This window comes from Sus scrofa, chromosome 4, assembly GCF_054392235.1.
Source record: "Sus scrofa isolate SSC_HxYL_T2T_F1_AM1 chromosome 4, Sscrofa_HxYL_maternal_Yorkshire_Landrace_v2.0, whole genome shotgun sequence".
NCBI lineage: Eukaryota > Metazoa > Chordata > Mammalia > Artiodactyla > Suidae > Sus > Sus scrofa.
In genome coordinates, this window is record NC_139386.1 from 93,777,610 (window position 1) to 93,800,862 (window position 23,253).

Below are 23,253 nucleotides of genomic sequence, written 5' to 3' on the forward strand. Positions count from 1 at the left end.
GGCGAGTCGCTGCCTGCCCCACCTTTTATACTCAGCTCCGTACCCGCCTCCAGCTCGACCAATAGGAGCTCTTCCTGCCGCAGAGTGATAGCCCCTTGCATCCAATGGCGGCAGGCTCAGAGGTCTGCTGCATTTCCAAACTAGGGTAAGGCAGAGAGCGGGAAGGAGGCGGAGACCGTCGGGGGATGAGAGGACAGAAAATGAAGTAGGGGGAGCAAAGAAGGAAGGAGAAGAAAGAGTAGTATCGGAAGGAGGGAAGGAGACAGAGGAAAGGAAGGAGTGTGTGAGTTTGAGAAAGTGAAGAAAGAAGAGCTGGGAGGAATCAAGACGGTACGTGTGAAGCAGGAAACAGCGAATGAAAGGGTAAAGCCAAGAGATGCCGCAGATTAAAATTTAGTAATAGGATGGCAGTCTGAATAAGAGAAGGGAGGAAAGGAGCCAGGGAAGGAGGGAGAGAGGGAGAGACAGAGAGAATGGTATTCTGTGGCCAAAAAAAAAAGGAAATTTTGAAGTGCCTGTTTGGTTTGGAAGATCTTAGGAGTTGAAAGACATCTTAGAATTCATCCATCCTGCCTCCCACATAAAGCAAAGAGTCTTTTCCAACAAAATGATTGACCCCTAGCATCGACTTGAATAGGTCGTGAACTCCCCTCAAAAATTAATTTACAACTGTTTATTCATTCAATCTCAGTCTGACAATGTGTCCTCCACTGTGCTCCACTGTAGTGGTGAAACTATTAAAAAAAAAAAAAAAAAAAAAAAGAGGGAGACACACTTATTTTGACCTTGCACCCATTGTGGCCATTAAAATAGATTCCGGAGTTCCCGTAGTGGCGCAGTGGTTAACGAATCCGACTAGGAACCATGAGGTTGCGGGTTCGGTCCCTGCCCTTGCTCAGTGGGTTAACGATCCGGCGTTGCCGTGAGCTGTGGTGTAGGTTGCAGATGCGGCTCGGATCCCGCGTTGCTGTGGCTCTGGCGTAGGCCAGTGGCTACAGCTCCGATTCGACCCCTAGCCTGGGAACCTCCATATGCCGCGGGAGCGGCCCAAGAAATGGCAAAAAGACAAAAAAATAAATAAATAAACAAACAAATAAATAAATAAATAAAATAGATTCCAATGTGATAGTTCTATCTCCTCAAGTCCAGTGTTTGTTTGGTTTGTTTTTTCTCCCTTCCAAAAATTCAGGTAGCAACCTATTTGGTGGAATTTTTTTTTGGTCTTTTGAGGGTTGCACCCCACGGCATATGGAGGTTCCCAGGCTAGGGGTCGAATCAGAGATGTAGCTGCCGGCCTACACCACAGCCACAGCAACTCAGGCTCCTAGCCACATCTGCGACCTACACCAAGCTCACGGCAAGGCCAACACCGGATCCTTAACACACTGAGTGAGGTCAGAGATGGAACCCGAATCCTTGTGGGTACTAGACGGGTTTGTTAACCACCAAGCCACAACAGGAACTCGGTGGAACATGTCTGAGTATCAAAACTAGCAAGTGGAGGAGTTCCCGTTGCGACACAGCGGAAATGAATCTGACTAGGAACCATGAGGTTGCTGGTTCGATCCCTGGCCCTGCTCAGTGGTTTAAGGATCCAGCGTTGCCATGAGCTGTGGTGTAGGTGACAGATGTGGCTCAGGTCCCAATCCAGCGTTGCTGTGGCTGTGGTGTAGGCCAGTAGCTGCAGCTCCAATTTGACCCCTAGCCTGGGAATGTCCATTTGCCACGGTGCAGCTCTAAAAAAAGGAAAGAAGAAAGAAAGGAGGAAAGAGAAGAAAAGAAAAATGATTAAACAAGATGGAAAGAAATAGAACGCCTAGGTAAAAGTCATGATCTTTCTGATAACTTCAACTGGGATTCCTAGCTTTCATTTCTACTTAAAAGAAATCCTTTACTCTTGCCTGTGATGCTTCTAGGCATTGTAAAACCTCTTAGCCTACTTAAGGCCTCAGTCAGCCAAAACCAAACACTTTCAGCTTTAGCTGTTGCACCCTTTTAATAGTTTCTTTCATAGCCTGTAACAACTCGGTCATTAATAGCTGAGCTTCTCTCAGCCAGCAACCACTGATCTCTTCTCAACAACCAGATTCAGATAAGACCTCAGATACCCTTTCTCTGGCTAGATCCTTGGCATGTTTACATTTTCTCTGCCAGTTCAGAAACAGAGAAGATGGGGGGAAAAGATCATATCTTATCCCCATCCACCTGGGATCTTCTGACTCTCATTTTCAAATGGGAATCTGGTTGCCTAAGTTACTAAATTCTAAGTAGGCTTGCTCCTACTCAGTCTATGGTGCCTACACTCTAGCTTCCCCCACCTTTCTAATGAATGGCTAATTAGCATTGACAAGATTATCTTTAGTGAAGCAGACCTCTCCAAAATTCTTGAACAGCTTTGCAAAGATTATACAGAAAATTCAAGATCCTAGATCAGAGGTTAACAAGCTTTTCTTGTAACAGCCAGAAAGTAAATATTTTAGGCTTTGTAGGTCCTATACGTGAACTACTCAGAGTCTCCCTTTATAACTTGAGAGCAGTCATAGAGTATATGTAAACAAATAAGAGTGGCTATATTCTAATAAAACTTTATTTGTGAACACTAATGTGTGAATTTCATATAATTTTCATGTGCTTTGAAATATTCCTTTTTCTTCTTTTAAATGTTTAATGTAAAAACCATTCTTAGCTCACAGACTGCAAAAATAGGCAGCAGGCCAGATTTGGCTTATAGGCCATCAATTCTGATCCCTGCCATAGCTGATTAAATGCCCAAATATGCTACAATAATAAGTTGTATAATAGTAAATAGTAATGAGTCAAAGAAGAAAGACATTGTTGGAGTTCCCGTCTTGGCGCAGGGGTTAACGAATCCAACTAGGAACCATGAGGTTGCGGGTTCAATCCCTGGCCTTGCTCAGTGGGTTAAGGATCTGGCATTGCCGTGAGCTGTGGTGTGGGTCACAGACGCAGCTCAGATCGCACGTTGCTGTGGTTCTGGCGTAGGCTGGTGGCTAAAGCTCTGATTCGACCCCTAGCCTGGGAATCTCCATATGCTGTGGGAGCAGCCCAAAGAAATAGCAAAAAGACAAAAAAAAAAAAAGAAGAAAGACATTGTCTAGGACTGGGGAAGAGTCAAAAACTTCCTGGGAAAATGGGATTTGGGTTAGCTATTTATAAGAAAGGGTAAAATTTAGACAAATGATAGAATGAAGGGAGGAGGAGGAAAATCTGTGTCGATCTGGCATCTGGGTGATAAGAAAAAAAATGATGAAAGAAGACTGAGGTTTATGATGGGGAAGTTGCAGGATGTGTTAGGGCCTTGAATGTCAGAATAAGGATTTTAAACCTGACCCTCATACAAATGGCTTTTGTGTATGTGTGTGTGTGTGTGTGTGTGTGTGCCATGCCCATGGCATGCAGAAGTTCCCCAGCCACAGATCAAACCCACACCACAGCAGTAACCAGAGCCACAGCAGTGACAACACCAGATCCTTAACAAAACAACCACCAGGGAACTCCAACAGATGACATTTTTATATTATTCTTGCAGGGGAAACAGGACTAATTTGACAAGAGAAAGACCAAGAGCAGAGAGACTGGAGTTCCCATTGTGGTTCAGTGGTAATGAACTTGGCTAGTAACCATGTGGACTCGTGTTCGATCCCTGGCCTTGCTCAGTGGGTTAAGGATCCAGCATTGCCATGAGCTGTAGTGCAGTTTGCAGATGTGGCTCAGATCCCACATTGCTCTGGCTGTGGCATGGGCCAGTGGCTATAGCTCCAATTCAACCCCTAGACCAGGAACTTCCATGTACTGCAGGTACAACCTTAAAAAGACCACAAAAAAAAACTTAAAAAAAAAAAAAAAAGAGCAGGGAGACAAAGATGGGGTGTCATAGTTGCACAAAGTGCAAGAATGTGGGTAAGTGTAGTGACAGTAACAGAAGAAAAGGGACAACATCAAGAAATATAAGGCATGAGGAAGCAACAAGACTTGGTGACTAATAAGATTAAGGAAAGGATTCAAAATGACTCTTGGGAATTCCTGTTGTGGTGCAGCGGAAACAAATCCGACTAGCATCCATGAGGATGTGAGTTCGATCCCTGGCCTCACTCAGTGGGTCAGGGAACTGGCATTGCTGTGAGCTGTGGCATAGGTTGCAAACATGGCTCAGATCTGGTATTGCTCTGGTGTAGGCTGGCAGCCATAGCTCTGATTCAACCCCTAGCCTTGGAATTTAGGACCAGAAAATTGGGCGTTATTCAATTATTCCCTGGCTATTAGACATACATTATGGAATTCCTGCTGTGGTGCAACAGGTTAAGGATCCAGTGTTGTCTCTGTGGTGGTGAGGGTTCAATCCTTGGTCCAGCACAGTGGGTAAAGTTCCCAGCATTGCTACAGCTGTGCCGTAGGATGCAGCTGCAGTTCAGATTCTGTCCCTGGCCCAGGAACTTCCATATCCCATGGGTACAGCCCAAAAAAAAACAAACAAAAAAATAAACAACACACATTATGGTCAAGACCTTTGTTAAATGTTGGGAAAAGAAGACCTAGCCTATAGTCTAGAAGGGTCATATGAATGCAAAGGTGCAATATTGTTATGGGAGACACAGTGGAAATCTGGGCAAGTGAAGCAGGAGTCCAGAGAAAAGGCTAGAATGAGATCTAATCTGAACAGGCATCAACAGGCATCAAAAGCAGCTACTAAGAATATCAAGATCTGTGCATGGAACTGGAATTGTAGATTTTTGAAGACATTCACATACTAGAATGAGGATAAATGAAATCATGTATGTAAAGGTACTCTGTAAACTGTGATGTTAAAGTATGAGCTATTTTTATTTTTTACCAGAGCCCTGTGACTAGATGAACTACTAGAGAAGAATATAGAAGAAAGGTGGGGCAATTCCCATTGTGACTCAGTGGGTTAAGAACCCGACATAGTGTAGTTCCCTTCATAGCTCAGCAGAAACAAATCTGACTAGTACCCATGAGGACAAAGGTTCGATCCCTGACCTCACTTAGTGGGTTAAAGATCCTGCACTGCCATGAGCTGTGGTGTAGGTTGCAGACTTGGCTAGGATCTGGCGTTGCTGTGGCTGTGGCTGTGGCTGGCAACTACAGCTCTGATTGGATCCCTAAAAAAAGGACTCAACATAGTGTCTATAAAGCTGCAGGTTCAATCTCTCAATCTCTAGCCTCATTCAATGGATTAAGGATCCCGCGTTGGAGTTCCTGTCGTGGCGCAGCAGAAACCAATCCAACTAGGAACCATGAGGTTGCAGGTTCACTGGCCTTGCTCAGTGGGTTAAAGATCCAGTGTCGCCACGAGCTGTAGTGTAGGTCACAGACGTGGCTCGGATCTGGGAACTTCTGTATGCCACTGGTGCAGCCCTAAAAGGACAAAAGATAAAAAAAAAAAAAAAAAAAAAAAAAAGGATCCCGCGTTGCCACAAGCTGTGGCATAAGTTGCAGAAGCAGCTTGGATCCTGTGCTGCTGTGGCTATGGCATAGGCTGGTAGCTGAAGCTCTGATTTGGCCCCTAGACTGAGAACTTCCATAAGAAAGAAAGAAATACAGATGGAGAATCAGGAATGCATAACATCATAAAGGCTAGAGAAAAAAGGTGTTTCAAAGAAGATAATATGGTTGTCAGGGAGTCAAAAGCATGATTATGATTGGAAGAAACGTAAGAGAAAACCCATTGAATTCAACAGGTCACAGGAGATCTTTAGCGAATTTATAGAAAGAAAATCAAAACTAGATTACAAGGTACAAAGGAAAGAAGGTAGCCTGAACCCTTCCTGCTTGAAAAAGTGTTTGTGCCAGAGCCTAGGAGGCCAAACAAGATAAAGCAGGCCCAGACTGGAAATTTGGCTCCATGGACACCTGAGTGAGGTTGACCACATTTTAAATGCAAACATTGCAGGTAAGAATAGCAGGTAGCAATGGTTCAGAAGTCAGAAAAGAGGCGGGAATCATACTGCAAGAATAGTGAATATCCTGTCAGAAACTCACGACAACAAGGATAATCAGCTATGAAAGAGCAGCTAGGAGTTCCCATCGTGGCTCAGTGGTTAACGAATCCGACTAGGAACTATGAGGTTGCGGGTTCAATCCCTGGCCTTGCTCAGTGGGTTAACGATCCGGCATTGCCATGAGCTCTGGTGTAGGTCGCAGACGCGGCTTGGATCCCACATTGCTATGGCTCTGGCGTAGGCCGGTGGCTACAGCTCCGATTCGACCCCTAGCCTGGGAACCTCCATATGCCTCGGGAGTGGCCCAAGAAATGTCAAAAAGACAAAAAAAAAAAAAAAAAAAAAAAAAAAAGGACAGCTAAAAGGGAAACAGGAATGTACCCAGGAGACATGAAACCTACATCACTATAATAGATACCCATTAGGTATATATATATAATGAATGAATGTATTCACAAATAATAACATATGATGCCACGTAGAATGAGCATGAGTCAGACCTTAATTCATATCCTAGCCCATTTATTCATTCCACAAACATTTAGTATATGTGCCCAGAGTGTACAAGACCCTAAGGATCCAAAATAAAATATGCAGCTCTTGACTTCAACAATTCACCGCTTATTGACAGTCAGAGAGAAGGAGACAATTGTTCTGCAATATAAGGAAGGGCTGTGACAAATGTGTGCAGACATGTAGCTCTAGCCCACAGTTTCCCAGGGGTGATGTGCTGTGCTCAGGCCTGAAGGATCAGGAGGATGGGGGAGGGGGATGTGTGGTGGTTTGGAAGTGGGGTGTGTGTGGCAGTTCCAACCAGACAGAATATCAAGGGAAGATGTCCATAAGTGTGTAAGCATAGTGTGTAAGCATAGCTTGTTCAGGGAACTCTAAATGCTTAAGCACATGTAGAGCCAAAGTGTGATGTGTTAGGTCACAGGAGGGAAGCCAGGCTGAGATAGACGAGGGCAGAGTGATTAATAGGGCTAGATCATAAAGGACTTTGTGTAACATGCTAAAAGAGATTGGATTTTATCCTGAAGGTAATGAGAAGCAAATGAAGAATTTTAAGCAGAGGAGAGACATGATCAAATTTGCATTTTAGAAATAGCAACAGCATGGAGGATGGGTTGGAAAGAGATGAAGCTGGCCACGGAATGATTTAATAGGCTACTTGCAGTGATAAGTGGAAAATGATGAGTATCCGAAGTCAGCTAAGTAGTGGGTGTATAGAGGTTGGGAGACAGGAATGACAGGGCAAGGCATCTGATCATTTTTAAGGAGGAAGAAAAAGGAAGTTTGGTGACTTCCCAGCTTCTGGCTTGACATCAGGAGAGGGTGGCAGTGGAGAGAGGAAGGAAAGGAAGAGCTTAAGAGAATGAATATGTATTGACTTCCTTCTAAGCACTGTGTAAGGAAGTTTACACATATTACTTCATTTAATCTTCATAACAAACCCAGCTAGTGGGTATTATTAACCCTTTTTTAACAGATAAGAAAACTGAAGTTCAGAGAGTTTAACCCACCAGGCTACAACCAACACAACTGTTTTTCAGACCTGGCCTGGGAAAGGTGTGTTAGAAGAGGGTAAGGACATCTGTTTACCCTGAAAGCCTGTTCACCATGGATGCCAGGGGCATCCTATAGCACATCCCAATTTCAGTCTGCCCCATGGGAGGGACCCTGGGGCTGGGGGAGCATTTCTGTACAGAGAAGAGCAATGTCAGAGAGATGTGTTCTTTAGGCAACCCCATCTCAAAAAACTTCAAGAAGAGCAGGCTCAGGGCAATCCCTGGGCCCAAAATGAAGGGGAACCCCTGGGCTACAGCTTCTTTCTTCTAGCCTGAACTCCTCCCTAAACATTCAATACTGATCTAGGACAGGAAGTCAGCCTCCCTTCCCCAGTCTGGGAAGGGCCCAGCCTGATGATATCTGACTCCCATGGAGCTGGGTCTCAGTGACATTATATAATTTGGAAAGAAGCAAAAAAAAGTAATTCAGCTAGCAAGAACCAGAGCAAAGTCTGTATGAATCCAAAGCCCATGTTTTTTGTTTCTCTCTCTCTCTGGCTGCAACCACAGCATGTGGGAATTCCTGGGCCAGGGATCAAACTCAGGCCACAGTGATGGCCCAAGCCACTGCTGCAACAATGCCAGATCCTTAACCTGCTGAGTTCGTTATGGGAACTCCATAAAGCTGCCTTTTTTTTTGTTTGTTTGGTCTCTTTCTTTTTAGGGCGGCACCCGCAGCATGTGGAGGTTCCCAGGCTAGGGGTCAAATTGAAGCTGTAGCCACTAGCCTACTCCATAGCCATAGCAACATGGGATCCAAGCCGCATCTGCGACCTACATCACAGCTCACGACAATGCCAGATCCTTAGCCCACTGAACAAGGCCAGGGATCAAACCCACATCCCATGGATGCTAGTCGTTTTCAGTAACCACTGAGCCATGAGGAGAACTGCCAATAAAGCTGCATTTTATATCTTTTTTTTTTTCTTTTTAGGGCTGCACCTGCAGCACATGGACGTTCCCAGGCTAGGGGTTGAGCCAGAACCACAGCTGCTGATCAACACCACAGCTACAGCAATACCAGATCCGAGCCTCATCTGAGCACCACACCAGAGCTCACAGCAACGCCGGATCCTCAACCCACTGAGCAGGGTCAGGGATTGAACCCGCATCCTCATAGACACCAGACAGATTCATCACCGCTGAGCCACAATGGGAACTCCTCTTTTTTTTCCCCTTAGGGCTGCACCTGTGCAGTATGGAGGTTCCCAGGCTAGGAGTCCAATCAGAGCTGTAGCCACCGGCCTATGCCATAGCCACAGCAACACGGGATCCAAGCCTCATCTGAGACCTACACCACAGCTCATGGCAACGCTGAATCCTTAACCCACTGAGCAAGGCCAGGGATTAAACCTTCATTCTCATGGATACGAGTCAGGTTCATTAACCGCTGAGCCACAACAACTCCCAAAACTCCACTTTAGACATACTGAATTTAAGATGCCTATGTGACATCCAAGTGAAGTCATCTAATAAACTATTAGGTCAGGCAATCCTTGTACAAATTATTTAAATTCTCTGGCCTCAGTTTTTTAATCTGTAAAGTGGTGATTTTACCTATCTTTTAGGGTCAACACAGGTAACAGTTCTTACATGGTACACTGATCACATGGGGCACTCAATGAGAACAAGTTAACAAAGCTATTAATACCTATAATATGATATATATTCTTTAAGTTTGATTATGTATTTCCTTGTAAGATCTAGGCATTCCATTTACTTTTTTTTTTTTTTTTTTTTTAGCGCCGCACTGGTGGCATATGGAGGTTCCTAGGCTAGGGGTCGAATTGGAGCTGTAGCCGCTGGCCTACGCCACAGCCACAGCAACGCCAGATCCGAGCCTCAACCTACACCAGAGCTCATGGCAATGCTGGATCCTTAACCCACTGAATGAGGCCAGGGATCATACTTGCAACCTAATGGTTCCTAGTCAGATTCGTTTCTGCTGTGCCATGACGGGAACTCCAGATTTCCATTTACTTATGCAATCTCCATCTTTAGGCATTAAATTCCCTGATAATAGGAAACTTCTCCTTTATCCCTCCCCATAATGCCTCACCACAGAGTGGGCACTTAATAATTTATCACAAGAGTAAATTGGCAACCATGGAAGTGAATAGGGGCCCAGGTATGGAGGGCCCTGGACTCCTGTAGTCTCTCTTCCAGTTGGTGGTACCATCATCCATTCAATCACCCATGCTAGGAACCTGGAGTCATCTTTAACTCCTCATACTCTTTCTCAACCCAGGCAGTCTAGTAATAACCAAATTCCAATTATTTCACTTCCTATGTATTTCTCAAAACTCTCTCCTTCACTATATCCTAACTCAGGTTTAATCCCTCACCTACTTGAAGGCAATAGATTTCTAACCAGTTTCTTTGCCTCTTGTCCTGTCCCCTCAAATCCATCTTCCAAATAGCCACAGTTAGATATCTAGAATAGATTTGACCATGTCATTTTCCATATTACCCTTTAAAAGCTTCTTGATGGACTCAAGCTGCTTTCTCTGGCATATAAGTTCTCCCCTGAACTGGCCCTGCCTACATCTCAGTCTCATTCCATATCTCTCTAGACTTCTCTCTTCCCATTCCCAGCCTGGAATGTTATGCTCCAGCAAGAAAGGCTTGTTTGTGGTTCTACCATATCTACTTTTTTGTATCTGGCTTCTTCAACTCGGGTTGTACCCTCTACCTGAACTGCCTTTTATTTTTACCTAACTCCTCATTATTCTTTAAAAACCAACTCAGTTTTCACTCCTCCAGGAAGCCTCTCCTGCCTCCTCAACATCTCTTTGCCAAAGCAGGATTAGGTGCCATTCTTCTGTGGTCCTATAATGCTCTGTGCCTAGCATCATCAGTGACCTATGTTTCTTTAGATCTATTTAACAGTCTATCTCCACACTAGCACATTTAAACTCCATGAGGGCAGGAGAGCATCTTCTCCAGCATTTTTATCCCTAGTGTCTAATACACAGTAGGTTCTCAGTCAGTATTTGTTGACTGAATGAATTAGTATGATTTCCCATGGAGTTCCACTCAAGCAAAGATACCAAGAGATGCATACACATAAATATGCTCGCCAACTCCCAAGGACCAGATCCAAGCACCTGTCCTCTCTGGAACTCAGCTTCTTCCAAAATGCAGTAAATCATGCATAGTTGGGTGTTGTATCTACTTGAGCTGAAGAGTTCCACAAATTTATTCCAGGGACCTAAACAAGGCTCTCTTTCACTCAGTCTCTTCTGTCTCTGCCTCCCTCTGTAAGTGTGTTTTTTATGGCTCTAGTCTGCAGTTGGGTTTTTGGTGGGCTTTTTTTTTTTTTGTCTTTTTATCTTTTTGCCTTTTCTAGGGCCACTCCCGTGGCATATGAAGGTTCCCAGGCTAGGGGTCCAATCAGAGCTATAGCTGCTGGCCTACACCAGAGCCACAGCAACACCAGATCTGAGCCATATCTTCAACCTACACCACAGCTCACAGCAACGCCGGATCCTTAACCCACTAAGCAAGGCCAGGGATCAAACCCACAACCTCGTGGTTCCTAGTTGGATTTGTTAACCACTGAGCCATGATGGGAACACCTGCAGTTGGGTTTTTATCTCAACCTTAGAGCAATATTAATTATAATTTAACTGAAGTAGATGACATGACAGGAAAAAAGAAAAGAAAAATGTTTATTCTAGTGAGAGAACACTGTGTAAGTGTGAAAAAGCAAGCACCCAGGGAGATGTGCAGTGAGAAAGACCTTTCAAATGGAAAGACTGAGATTTGGACCTTATTCCACTGTGGGAGGGATCAGATTTATCCAACATAGATTTTATCCAACATATTACCCATCCCTAAAATATCCAAATGGTTTTTGAAATTACTTTCTCTGGGAGTTCCCGTTGTGGCGCAGTGGTTAACGAATCCGACTAGGAACCATGAGGTTGCGGGTTCGGTCCCTGCCCTTGCTCAGTGGGTTAACGATCCGGCGTTGCCGTGAGCTGTGGTGTAGGCTGCAGACACGGCTCAGATCCCAAGTTGCTATGGCTCTGGCGTAGGGCGGTGGCTACAGCTCCAATTCGACCCCTAGCCTGGGAACCTCCATATGCCGCTGGAGCGGCCCAAGAAATAGCAAAAAGACAAAAGACAAAAAAAAAAAAAAAAAGAAATTACTTTTTCTGTTCACAGATGTTAGGAGAAGAATGTTAGGAGAGACATTCTTCAATGTCTGTGGAGCACCAGACAACCCCAGTGAAGACTTCTACTTCTGATTCTTAAACTTATACCATTAGAAGTCCTTCATCTTGGCTCCATACAGGACCAGGCACATAATTTGCAGGGCCCACTGCAAAATGAAAATGCAGAACCCCTTGTTGAAAAATCAAATCACTAAGAATTTCAGGACGGCAGCATTAAACCAAGCCTGAGACCCCTCTGACCACAAAGCCTGTGTGACTGCCCAGAGCACACCCCCATGAATCCAGCCCTGGTGCAGGAGCCCCCAGATCAATCCCAAATTCCTCTAATTTATTAGAGGTCCATTCTTTTTTGTTTTGTTTTCTGTTTTTTAGGGCTGCGAATGTGGCATATGGAGGTTCCCAGGCTAGGGGTTGAATCAGAGCTACAGCTACCAGCCTATGCCATAGCCAACACTGGATCCAAGCCCCATCTGCAACTTACACCACAGCTCATGGCAACCCAGGATTCTTAACCCAATGAGTGAGGCCAGGGATTGAACCTGCATCCTCATGGATGTTAGTGAGATTCACTAGCCGCTGAGCCTCGACAGGAACTCCCTAGAGGTCCATTCTTTTTTTTTTTTTTTTTGTCTTTTTGTCTTTTGTTGTTGTTGCTATTTCTTGGGCCGCTCCTGTGGCATATGGAGGTTCCCAGGCTATGGGTTGAATCGGAGCTGTAGCCACCGGCCTACGCCAGAGCCACAGCAACGCGGGATCCGAGCCGCGTCTGCAACCTACACCACAGCTCACGGCAACGCCGGATCGTTAACCCACTGAGCAAGGTCAGGGACCGAACCCGCAACCTCATGGTTCCTAGTCGGATTCGTTAACCACTGCGCCACGACAGGAACTCCTAGAGGTCCATTCTTATTTAATCCTCAACCCTCCCTCATTAGAAAGTGGAACCTCTTCTCTCTCTCTCTCTCTCTTTTTTTTTTTTTTTTTTTCTGGATGAATAATGCTTTCTTTTCTATTTTTCTCTACAAACATTTAGAATTTATTTTTGGGGAGTTCCCATCATGGCTCAGCAGAAATGAATCCAACTAGGAACCATGAGGTTGTGTGTTCCATCCCTGGCCTCACTCAGTGGGTTAAGGATCTGGCATTGCTGTGAGCTGTGGTGTAGGTCGAAGATGTGGCTCAGGCCTGGTGTTGCTGTGGCTGTGGCATACGCTGGCAGCCATATCTCCGATTGGAACCCTAGCCTGGGAACCTCCATATGCCACAGGTGCAGCCCTAAAAAGCCAAAACAAACAAACAAAAAGTATTTTGGAGGGGAGATTGCAAATTTTATTTATTTTTTAAAATAATTTTTATTATAGTTGATTTACAATGTTCTGTCAGTTTCTGCTGTACAGCAAAGTGACCCAGTTATACATTTATATACATTCTTTTTTCACATTATCCTTCATCATGTTCCATTGAAAGTGATTAGATATAGTTCCCTGTGCTATACTCTTCTAACTCTTTACATAAGACCTTAATTAGATCCCAGTCTCTCTCTCTCTGTCTCCCTCTCTCGTTTTTATAGGGCCACACCTGCGGCATATGGAGATTCCCAGGCTAGGGGTCAAATAGGAGCTACAGCTGCCGGCCTACACCACAGCCACAGCCATAGCAATGCCAGATCTGAGCCGAGTCTGGGACCTACACCTCAGCTCATGGCAACGAAGGATCTTTAACCCACTGAGCAAGGCCAGGAGTCGAACCCACATCCTCAAAGGTACTAGTTAGGTTTGTTACCGCTAGGCACTATGGGAATTCCCTAGACCACAGTCTCTTTTGAAGAACTTTCCTTTGGGGGGTCTGTACACTTATTATGCCTATTCTTTTACTGTTGACATACTCTGTGTGAAAAAGCTCTCTCACCCTCTCTCCTCCCAGCTTGTCCAGAATCTATGCACAGAGGAGGCTGCAGACCTAGCCTGAAGCTCAGCAGTAGGGTTCGATAAGCAGAGCTTCTAATAAGTCATGAGGTCCCTGCTTATCAGGTTCTCTCCCCAGGTGCCAGCCTCCAGCACTGTGGGCATGCTGGGAACACCTCCCACCCAAGCCTTTGCCCTGGGTCCAGAGTCTGAGTCCTATCTAGGCACTCACTGAAAACAGCTGAAGGCCACAGAGGTAGAAGTTCCTTGTTTTCCAGGTACTAAAGGCTATAATCCCTAACTTTAAATACTGGAAGCTCCTGAGATCAAAGGGAAAGCAGGGTTACAGTGGGAGTACGTGGAGAGGAATCCAGCACCAGATTCTGTGGCCTGCAGGTGACGTGCTGCCTAAGAGGAACAGGTAGGAAATCTTTGGGGACCCAGAGACTAATAGCAATTAAGTGCAGATAACACAGGGGGTCAGGCCCAGAGCAGGTTTGGGAAGAGGATCTGCAGAAGCAGGAGAAGAAGGTCAACGGTGGCCCAGAGCTGACTGCTAACCCCTATCACTTTCAGGGGCCTGTGACCACCATCCCAACACCTGAAGCCATGGCCAGCGGGGAAGATGAGCCAAGGAACTGTGCTGTGTGCGGGGACCGAGCCACAGGCTATCACTTCCATGCCTTGACTTGTGAGGGCTGCAAGGGTTTCTTCAGGTGAGAACTTCCTCACCAACATAAACAGCCTCCCAAACTGCCTGCCAGGCAGCCGTCATGCCCTGGCATCTGCCTGAACTTGTCCAGCTGCCTCGCTCCTGCAACCTGGAGCCTAACTACCCTAGGGCTAGCAAGCTACCCATTGCCAACCGCAACACTGTATATAAAGGTAGCAAAATAACAGAGGGAAGGCCAAGTGCTGGTTCTATGGATGCAACCCCTTAGTCATGTGTACTTACTCTCTACAAAGCACCAGCTAGTACAGCATCAGCCAGGCTTTCCTGAATGACTCTGTGCCCCCCGTGGAAATGCTTGAGATGCACCGTATCCTCTCCACTCCTAGGGACCCTGGGGCACAGCTCAGATTAGCCCATGTCACCACCGATTCTTTTAGACCATGTCATTTCAGCCCTTCACATACCCACCTTACTCGCTGCCATCTCCGACCCTCACAACATCTCTGTCCTCACAGGCGAACAGTCAACAAAAGCACCAGTCTCATCTGCCCCTTTGCTGGAAGCTGTAAGGTCAATAAGGCCCAGAGGCGCCACTGCCCAGCCTGCAGGTTGCAGAAGTGCCTAGATGCTGGCATGAAGAAAGACAGTGAGTTGTTCCCTTACCATCTCAAGGACCCTCTATGTCTCTCCACTGGCTATGCTTTGCCCTTGTTCCTGTAGTGTCTTCTCCACACAGTGGGCAGAGTAAGCTTTTTGAAATAAGTCAATATCACCATTCTGCTCAAAACCTCCAAGGGTTCCTCATCTCTCTTATGGTCCATGATCTCATGGTCTAGCTCCTCCAAATCACCTCTCAGACTTTACTTCCTACCCTTCGCCCTGCTCAGTGCATCCCAGCTACACTGACTTCAATGCTGCTCTCAGACACTCCAAGCACACGCTCCTTGGCCCTGTTGTAACTTACACTTGTACTTACTGTCACCTCTACCCGGAGTGCTCTTCCACTAGATATTCATCAGGCTTGCTTTTTCTCTTCTGTCTCTCAAGTGCCTGTCACTTAGTAGGTTCTTGATAATTGTTGAATTATTTAATGTTTCCTCTCTGGGCCAGATAATTACGCTCTGCCCCCAAAAGATAATGCAACTTGTAATCAACTCAAGTGACCATAGTCAACTTGCCCAAGTCCACTCAGCTGAAAAGGTGTAGTCAGGATTCACCAGATCCTTGCTTTCTCCACAACATCACATTATTTTTCTTCTTTTCTTTTTTTTATATTGATTTTTTTTCTTTTTTCTTTTTTTTTTTTTTTTTTTTTTTTTTTTGCTTTTTGTGGCCACACCTGAGGCATATGGAAGTTCCCAGGCTTGGGACTGAATTAGAGCTGCAGCTGCTGGCCTACACCACAGCCACAGCAACGCCAGATCCTTAACCCACTGAGCGAGGCCAGGGATTGAACCTGCATCCTCAGGGCTACCAGTCAGGTTTGCAACCCACTGAGTCACAGTGGGAACTCCCTATATTACTTTTCAATATGAAGCAGTGGAAAGGAAACCGTGGCAGTCAAAACATCTTTAATTCAGTCTATATCAATAAGTATTCTGTGACTCTGGACCTGTCCCTGAAATGTCAGCCTGTTTACATTTCTGAAAAATATGGATAATAACACCTGCCTTCTCTACTCATAGGCAGGCTGGTTTCATTCAGTGAGATTTAACCTCAGAACCTCTGAAATTATAAGGTGCACCTTATGCAAACATAAGGTGATGTTTTTGGTATCAAGAGCCCTCCCACTTCAGTGTTCCCCCAGAAGCCAAACATCTTACACTTTACTCTCTACACTTCCTTTCCCTCCCACAGTGCACCGTTTTCTGCTGCAGTGCCTCACAGGTTGGGGAAAGTGGACAGGAGCTCCCTACCACCTGGAGGCTCTGGGACTTCAAGCAGGCCTCAGGAGCCCTCAGGAACTCTCCTCCCTCCCTGTGTCCTTCGTTGTGCAGAGCGTCCGAGAGCCCTGGACTACGGGCTGACAGAAAAAGGTGCTCTCTGCTGGTCTCAATAACTTTGTCACATCTCTCCCCGGGCACAGTGATCCTATCAGCAGAAGTCCTGGCATTGCGGCGAGCAAGACAGGTTCAGCGCCGGGCACAGCAAGCATCACTGCAGCTGAGTAAGGAGCAGAAGGCGTTAGTCCAGATACTCCTGGGGGCCCATACCCGCCATATGGGCACTATGTTTGATCAGTTTGTGCAGTTCAGGGTAAGCACTTACAGGATACCAGCTGGGCTGTGACCTAAGGGAGAGGGCTGCGTGCCATGCACCAATCAGAGGACAGGACTTCTCCAGAACCCCAGCTGAGGCAGACTCCTCAGCCCGGAACCCTACTAATATAAAGCTGAAGAGACCTAAAGGAGATCCACAGGTCCCAGGTCTCTCACTCGGGCTCTGATCTCTGCAGCCTCCAGCTCATCTGTTCATCCATCACCAGCACTTGCCACCCCTGGTGCCTGAACTGTCTCTGCTCATGCATTTCGCGGACATCAACACTTTCATGATACAGCAAATTATCAAGTTCACCAAGGATCTGCCCCTCTTCCGGTATGTGACCTCCCCTTACTTTTCAGGATGAACACACTCCAGTAAATTTTAACCCATCCCACCCCACCCCCTCACACACCCATGAAGTCACTACCCAAACGAACCCATCCATCCCTCAGCCCTTCCAAGCACCAGGTCTTGAATTCCCAACTTTAAGTGTCTCAATCAGAATCGGGAGTTCCTCTCCCTCTCTGAAGTTCTGGCTAGAGTCTGAAGTGCTGGCTTCCTGCTCCCCGTAGGTCCCTGCCCATGGAGGACCAGATCTCCCTTCTCAAGGGAGCAGCTGTAGAAATCTGTCAGATCGTACTCAATACCACTTTCTGTCTGCAAACACAAAAATTCCTCTGTGGGCCTCTTCGCTACACAATAGAAGATGGAGCGCATGGTGAGATGGTGCTAGAACAGTAGAGGGCAGGCATCCCTTTGGTATGGTATGTGGTGAGGTGATCTGAAGGCTCCTAAGCCTAGTATCTCCCACAGTGGGGTTCCAGGAAGAGTTTTTGGAGTTGCTCTTTGGCTTCCATAAGACACTTCGGCGACTGCAGCTCCAGGAGCCTGAGTATGTGCTCATGGTTGCTGTGGCCCTCTTCTCTCCTGGTGAGCATCCCTCAAAGCCCAGAAGCTTTGGTTCCACCACCTCTGCCCAAGCTCCCAGCTCCCTGAATCCATCCATCCAGGCCGTTTAGTCTTCAAACTTGTGGAATGGGTCTATCCCAGCCTTGCCCCCTGCCCCCCAGAGCACTAGGCAAGCTACCTGAAACTCCCCACCTTGTCCTCCCCAACTCCCTATCTGGCAGACCGGCCTGGGGTAACCCAGAGGAAGGAGATTGATCAGTTGCAAGAGGAGATGGCACTGACTCTGCAGAGCTACATCAAAGGGCAGCAGCCAAGTCTCCGGGACAGGTACAGTGGGACTAGGGGCGTGGAGGCTCCACCAAGACAGGAAGGGGTTAAGGGGACACAACTCAGGACGAGTGCTTTTATTGTCCTTTCTTTTGGGAAACCAAGGCCCCCACCCCCTTGGGGGGGAGGTTCGTAGACCCCCAATATCCAAATTGCTCCTACTTCTATTTCATCTCACTTTTTCCAGATTTTTTTATTCAGTAGAGATGCAAAGTAGTAGCTCACAGGCTCTGAATAATAGCATTCCTGAGATTGATGACATCCATCACCTCACCAGTCCAGACTAAAGCAGCCTTTCGAGAGTCTTATTCACTCTCTTTCCTTGGCCCTTCCCCTCCTCTCCATTGGTCCAATTCCTTTCATTCTTCATTCCCCTTGAAGTTAGGGTCATTCAGTTTCAGGGCCAAAGCCAGTCTCTGGTTCAACAGTCCATGATCTATCCAGGCTCTGAGGTATGCTCCACTTCTGTCCTTGCTTAATTCTCAATGAGCCAGTTTGGCCAGAAGAAGGATGCGGTATACAATAGAACACGCTCATCTTCTAGAACCTGCTCTAGACCAGATCCTCAGATTCCATACAGTTGAAGATCTGGCCAAGTCTGGGGCTTTTTCCACACTTGACCCTCAGCGCTTTGGGTTCAAGGAAAATGGCATGGTGAGAGAAGTCTATGTCAGATAGTGGCTCCTTTGGGAACCTTTGGAACTTTTGATGCATTTGTCATACCACAGCATATTTTCCCTAGTGTTCAGACCTAGCTTCACTGACAGGCAGTTCAGGGGATCAGGGCCTCAGGAAAAGACTCTCGGCTGCCTTATTTCCCTCCTCTTTCCCTGGTGACCCCAGTACTTCTTCCAAAGGTTTCTCTATGCAAAGCTGCTGGGCCTATTGGCTGAGCTCCGAAGCATTAACAAAGAATACTGGTACCAAATCCAGAACATCCAGGGACTGTCCACCATGATGCCGCTGCTCCAGGAGATCTGCAGCTGAGGCCCAGTTTGCCTCCTTCCCCAGCCCACCTGCACACGATGGACTGTGTACGGCATCCAGGGGAAAGTGCTGGGAGCCGTCAAAAGGGAGCCCACTGGTTGCAATGAAAGATTAAAGCAATAACTGCCTCTTCATGCGGTAATGGGGAGAATACGGGGTGGCCGTGGGGATAAAGTTGTTCTCTGGAAGCACGGAAGATGGGGAAAGAGGAAGCCTCAGGGCTAAGAGGTAAAGAAGCTCCTTCTGGGAATAGGTGGCCCTACTTTCTGAGGTCAAAGATTTAGCCCTTCAGCCCTTCTTTCCCAGCCTTGGGAAACCCCGGAATGGAAAACAGGATGGGGAGCTAATCCCATGCAGATTTTTCTGCTCTGAAGAGGAAGAGGCTAGGAGCTTTAATCCTTAGGGAAATGAAGGAGGAGGGAGTGAGGGGAGAAAAATTCAGCCAGACATACCCCTTAATCCTTCTCCCTTAGTTCAGAGCCACAAGAGCATGGGAAGATGACACTGGGGCTGATGGCAGAAGTGGGAGCCTGAAGCCACTGCCTCAGCAGCTGCTCCTGTGGCAGCTCCAGTTCTGAGGAGGGCATGGTCCTGTCCCCACTCTGCTCCTGGGACCTAGAGGTCACCCAGCAAGGTGAGCTCTGGAGACGGGCCTAGTCTCTGGCCCTAGGGCACCTGACTCAGAGGTTCCAGCTGCTGTAGGGGCTGGCTCTGGGACAACCTCAGCCCACAGTGATGCTGAAGCCACAATGAAATCTGTTGCGCCAGTGATTAAGGAAGGCTCCGAGGGCTAGGGTGACGGGCAGGGGGGGCATCTTCTTCTCCAGCACAGCACCCACACACCAGTTACTATCCACCAAGCCTGTTGAGAAAGAGAATATACACTAGGTTATTTAATAGGTCTTGGAGAAAGGGATCTGCTGAAGTGAGGCAGAGTTTCCATCCCACTGCCGACCCCCAGTCCCTTAGCACCTCTGAATGTCATCTGAATAACCCTTACCTCTAAACACCATGTTGGCCTGGGGCAAAGTCAGGTGGTAACCAAAGGAGAAGGTTGTGTCTTGTAGTCTTGTGTTTGCCTCAAACTCTACTCCAACTTGAACCTGAGAACCACAGGCAAGGAGGGGAGAGGAATCTGTCTGAGTGAAGACTAGAGGAGTCCTGACAGGGCATCAGCAAGAATGAAGGCACTCATGAAATGCTTGTGCAGTGTGGGCAGGATGAACAGAAGGTCAGCAGGTCCGGAGGGACTTGCTGGGGTGGGAGATGGGATCAGTAGACTCACCTGTTCATTTGCCCTGTGGTAATAACTTGCATGGGCCCCACCTGATCCCACGTTCAATGTAGCTACCCAGTGTCCAGCTGTAAAAACCAAAGTACAAGAGAAAAGGAGCATTACTGTAGTAGAACACAGGCCAGGAACCCCAGCCGAGTCCTCCCCATCACTATTCCTCCTCACCCCATACCCGAGTACTTCCCAGCCAGTGTCAAGATGGCCCCTTCTTCTCCTGGCCTCCGATGATAAACTAGCTCTCCTCCCAGCACCAGCCGATGAGTGAGGCTCTGCAGGAAGTGAGCGACCATGATCACTGTGGGGAGACATGGAGTCAGTCATAGAGGAAAGCCTGCTCCCTCACCTCCAGCAGCCCCCACCCCAGCCTGCCCAAGAAGTTTCTTTACTAATCCCTGAACCAACAACGAAGAGGCACAGCCAACATTATTAGAAAATGGGCAGCCAAGACAAAAAGAACCCTGTGCCAATTCCTCACCCGATTCCCCAATCAGGTCAGGATTTCCTAAGGTCAGAGTGGCTGTGTAGTCATCTCCCCGATACTCGCCATCAAACTGCCATGTCAGGAACTTGGCCTGCTGAGTCTGGGTAGGGAGAGCAAGAAGTAAAATTGCCCTCCCTCTCTATAATCACTCGTGCTGCTTCTCCTCCCCCTGGAGCCCCCAGAGCAGGACACTCCTGGAGGAGAAGGAGGAAATGCTTCAGTGGATGGAAGCAGGAACCATGGGTCACCTGGAAGACAGCCTTGGCTCGGAGCCGCTCTGCCAAGAGAAGCAGGACCTGGGCGTTGAGGCTGCCACTGCTGTCCATATCTCCTACCACAGTGGGGAACACCTGTTGAAAAGTGTCCACAGTTAGGAATGAACTGGGTGGCACCAACTCCGACTAAAGCCAAATGTAGGATTTCTTTAACAGTGCCCAGCGCCCCCTAGTGGAGCCACAGAGACATCACAGAAATGTTTTCTACCCTCTCCCATTCAGCAAACACAGAGGAGGTGCCCTACCTATTCTTCCCCAGAACACACACATTTCCTCCTCCTCTACACCTGGGTCCCAACTGGGCTTTTCGGGGATAACCCAGGTGTGTGGAGCCCTCACCTCAGTGGGGCTAAGTTGCCAGTCCCCTGCATAGGCCGCATGGAGGTGATAGCCGGGCAAACCCAGAGCACTCATATGCACAGTGTGAGCCACCTGAAGAAAGAAAAGTCAGTGGAAGAGAGAACATTCCTGCTCCATTTCAATCCCCCATCCCACCCTTCATCTTCTCCCCATCCAGCGGGTCTTTTAAGAAACCCATACATTCCAACATATGCAGCGGGTCATCAGATTAAAAGCAACAAGTCCCACAGGCAAAGGAAGTAGAGCCCCCATATCCTCCCTCTTTTGTCCCATATAGCCTGCCTAAAACTGGGGTACAAAGGAAAGAAGAGGGTCCAGGGACAGGAAGGGAGGAGTAGTAAGGAGGGGCCAGAGAAGTGGGAGCACCTGGAAATGGCTGCTCAGAACCTTGTTGACAACGAGCTTCACTCCCTCCATCTGTGCTGGGAATACATCTGAAGGGAGTGGAGGGGAGGGGGGGAAGGGAAGGAATAAGCACAGACAAGGAACCTCCAACCCACGAAGTAGTCTCCCCTTTCAATCCCATAGACAGTGATTTGGAGGAATTGACCTCCTTTCAAGTGCTGCAACAGGAAATGCTCCCCTCCATTGGGGCACCTGATCCTCCCTGAGGCTGCATACCCCAGCTGTGACATCCTCTTTTCTGCTCCCATCACTGGACACCCAGCATTTCCCTCCCCTTCTCTGCCTCTTCAACCTGAGGCGTCCAAATGCCAAGTTCTCACCTTTGCATAGCCGGTGCAACTCATCGAAGCTCCCAGGGTTGGGGAGAGGTTCCTCTCGACGGGGGCTCCGGCGGGGCAAAGCGCCCATCGGTGCCAGGCTCAATGTGTTCCCCATTTCAGTCCAGAGGAGAGGGGAGGGGAGCCGGGGTTCGCCTGGGAAAGGACGCTATTGCTCCCGCTACCCACCACGGGCCCCACCCCCCATTATCTGGCTCCCTAATCCCAGAAACTTCCACATGGTCCGACGCTAGACCTGGAACAAGAAGAGTAGGTGGGAGAAGGCACTGGTGGGGAGTTTGAACCCCAAGCACACTCCCATCCCATTTTTAATTCCTCACCCCACCTGTCACCCCTGTACCCTCCCCCCCGCTCTAATTCTTGCCTCCACCACAGAGCTCACCCAGTTTCCTAGTCTTTCTACTCTTCATTCCCAGGCCCCAAGGCGAGGCTTGCGGTGGAGCAATAACCCTTACCGTCTCAGACCTTCATGCTGCCCCTTTCCCCCCGACACACCCCGGTCATCTTGATGGGGGCAGCCATCTTGAGTGATGGCATAACTGCGGCTTCACGCTGCATTCCCAGCGTGGTCATGGGCGCCATCTTGGAACCGGGCGAAAAAAAAAAAAAAGATTTCCTAATCCTCCCTATATTGGGCTCCGCCCAATCTATTTAAAAAAAAAAAAAAAAACTGCCTGGCTGCTGACCACAAGCCAATGGGAGAAGAGGAAACAAAGGAAAGACAGACCTCACATTCAGAAAGCTCCAACCCCGGCACTGCAGAGACAGGCGGAGCTTGATTGGTGGCTTCTTAGACTTACTCAAGTAGATGGCCTTAGATCGCCCTGCCTCTCCAAGGTCGGAAAGAACCTTTGAGCATGCAAGACACTAGAGGGAGCATCTTGGAGCTTGAGCCACTAAAGATCCCTGCACCATCTAACCTGAAGACACGTTTTGTGAAGTATGGCTGGGGGAACCACTGTGAAAACATTTTTGAACATTGCTTCATGTAACTCCTAGGTGCCCCCACTACATACACCCCCAGAACCCCTGGGGACTCTTCCTCAAAGTCCTTCATAGCGCACAGTACACCTTCAGATGACTTCGAGTCACAAATACAGCTCTCCCTAGGAAAATGGACCCACACTTCCCTCCCTGGAGGTCCACGCCTCTCAAAGTTCACCTCTCGGTAGAATGGAAATGGGTGTGAGAGTTTGGGGTAGAGGAGCATGGGATGCAGCCTTAGCTCTGTTCCCTGAAAGAACTGGCCCTTCCCTGAGTCCCTAGGCAGAGCTGGCAAATAAAATCTAGGCATGTGGACTCCTGCCC

At 47.7% G+C, this 23,253-nt stretch overlaps 2 protein-coding genes across 9 annotated transcripts; one reads left to right on the top strand and one right to left on the bottom strand.

Moving 5' to 3' along the window:
- The first annotated feature begins 13,872 nt into the window (after nt 1-13,872).
- On the top strand, nt 13,873-18,920 carry NR1I3 (nuclear receptor subfamily 1 group I member 3). Its single transcript, NM_001037996.1, is given in 9 exon segments — nt 13,873-14,055; nt 14,211-14,350; nt 14,823-14,953; nt 16,394-16,563; nt 16,763-16,902; nt 17,142-17,287; nt 17,383-17,499; nt 17,700-17,805; nt 18,663-18,920. Coding segments are annotated over 8 exon segments (1,047 nt in total). The 5' UTR covers nt 13,873-14,055; nt 14,211-14,243; the 3' UTR covers nt 18,793-18,920.
- TOMM40L (translocase of outer mitochondrial membrane 40 like) lies at nt 17,868-22,477 on the bottom strand. Of its 8 annotated transcripts, none has more exons than XM_013996827.3 (10): nt 22,401-22,477; nt 21,928-22,080; nt 21,569-21,636; nt 21,182-21,274; nt 20,816-20,917; nt 20,562-20,667; nt 20,259-20,381; nt 20,078-20,154; nt 19,793-19,895; nt 17,868-19,654 (listed from the first exon to the last, which is right to left on the bottom strand). In XM_013996827.3, exons 2-10 carry the CDS (start codon nt 22,040-22,042, stop codon nt 19,515-19,517), a joined length of 927 nt encoding a protein of 308 aa, XP_013852281.2. In that variant the 5' UTR covers nt 22,043-22,080; nt 22,401-22,477; the 3' UTR covers nt 17,868-19,514. The 8 variants fall into 8 exon arrangements, with proteins under 8 accessions (XP_013852281.2, XP_003125708.2, XP_084878701.1 ...); XM_003125660.5 differs by having other exon boundaries at nt 21,928-22,180; XM_085022575.1 differs by having other exon boundaries at nt 22,328-22,477.
- Between the last annotated feature and the right edge of the window lie 776 nt (nt 22,478-23,253).

Excerpts from the sequence above, each read along its gene's own strand:
- TOMM40L (XM_085022575.1), bottom strand. The coding sequence starts at position 22,355 with ATGAAGAGTAGAAAGACTAGGAAACTGG. Across the intron at positions 22,081-22,327 it reads TAGAAAGACTAGGAAACTGG|GCGAACCCCGGCTCCCCTCC; the intron begins GTGAGCTCTGTG and ends GTCCTTTCCCAG. Across the intron at positions 20,155-20,258 it reads ACTGGCTGGGAAGTACTCGG|CTGGACACTGGGTAGCTACA; the intron begins GTATGGGGTGAG and ends TGGTTTTTACAG.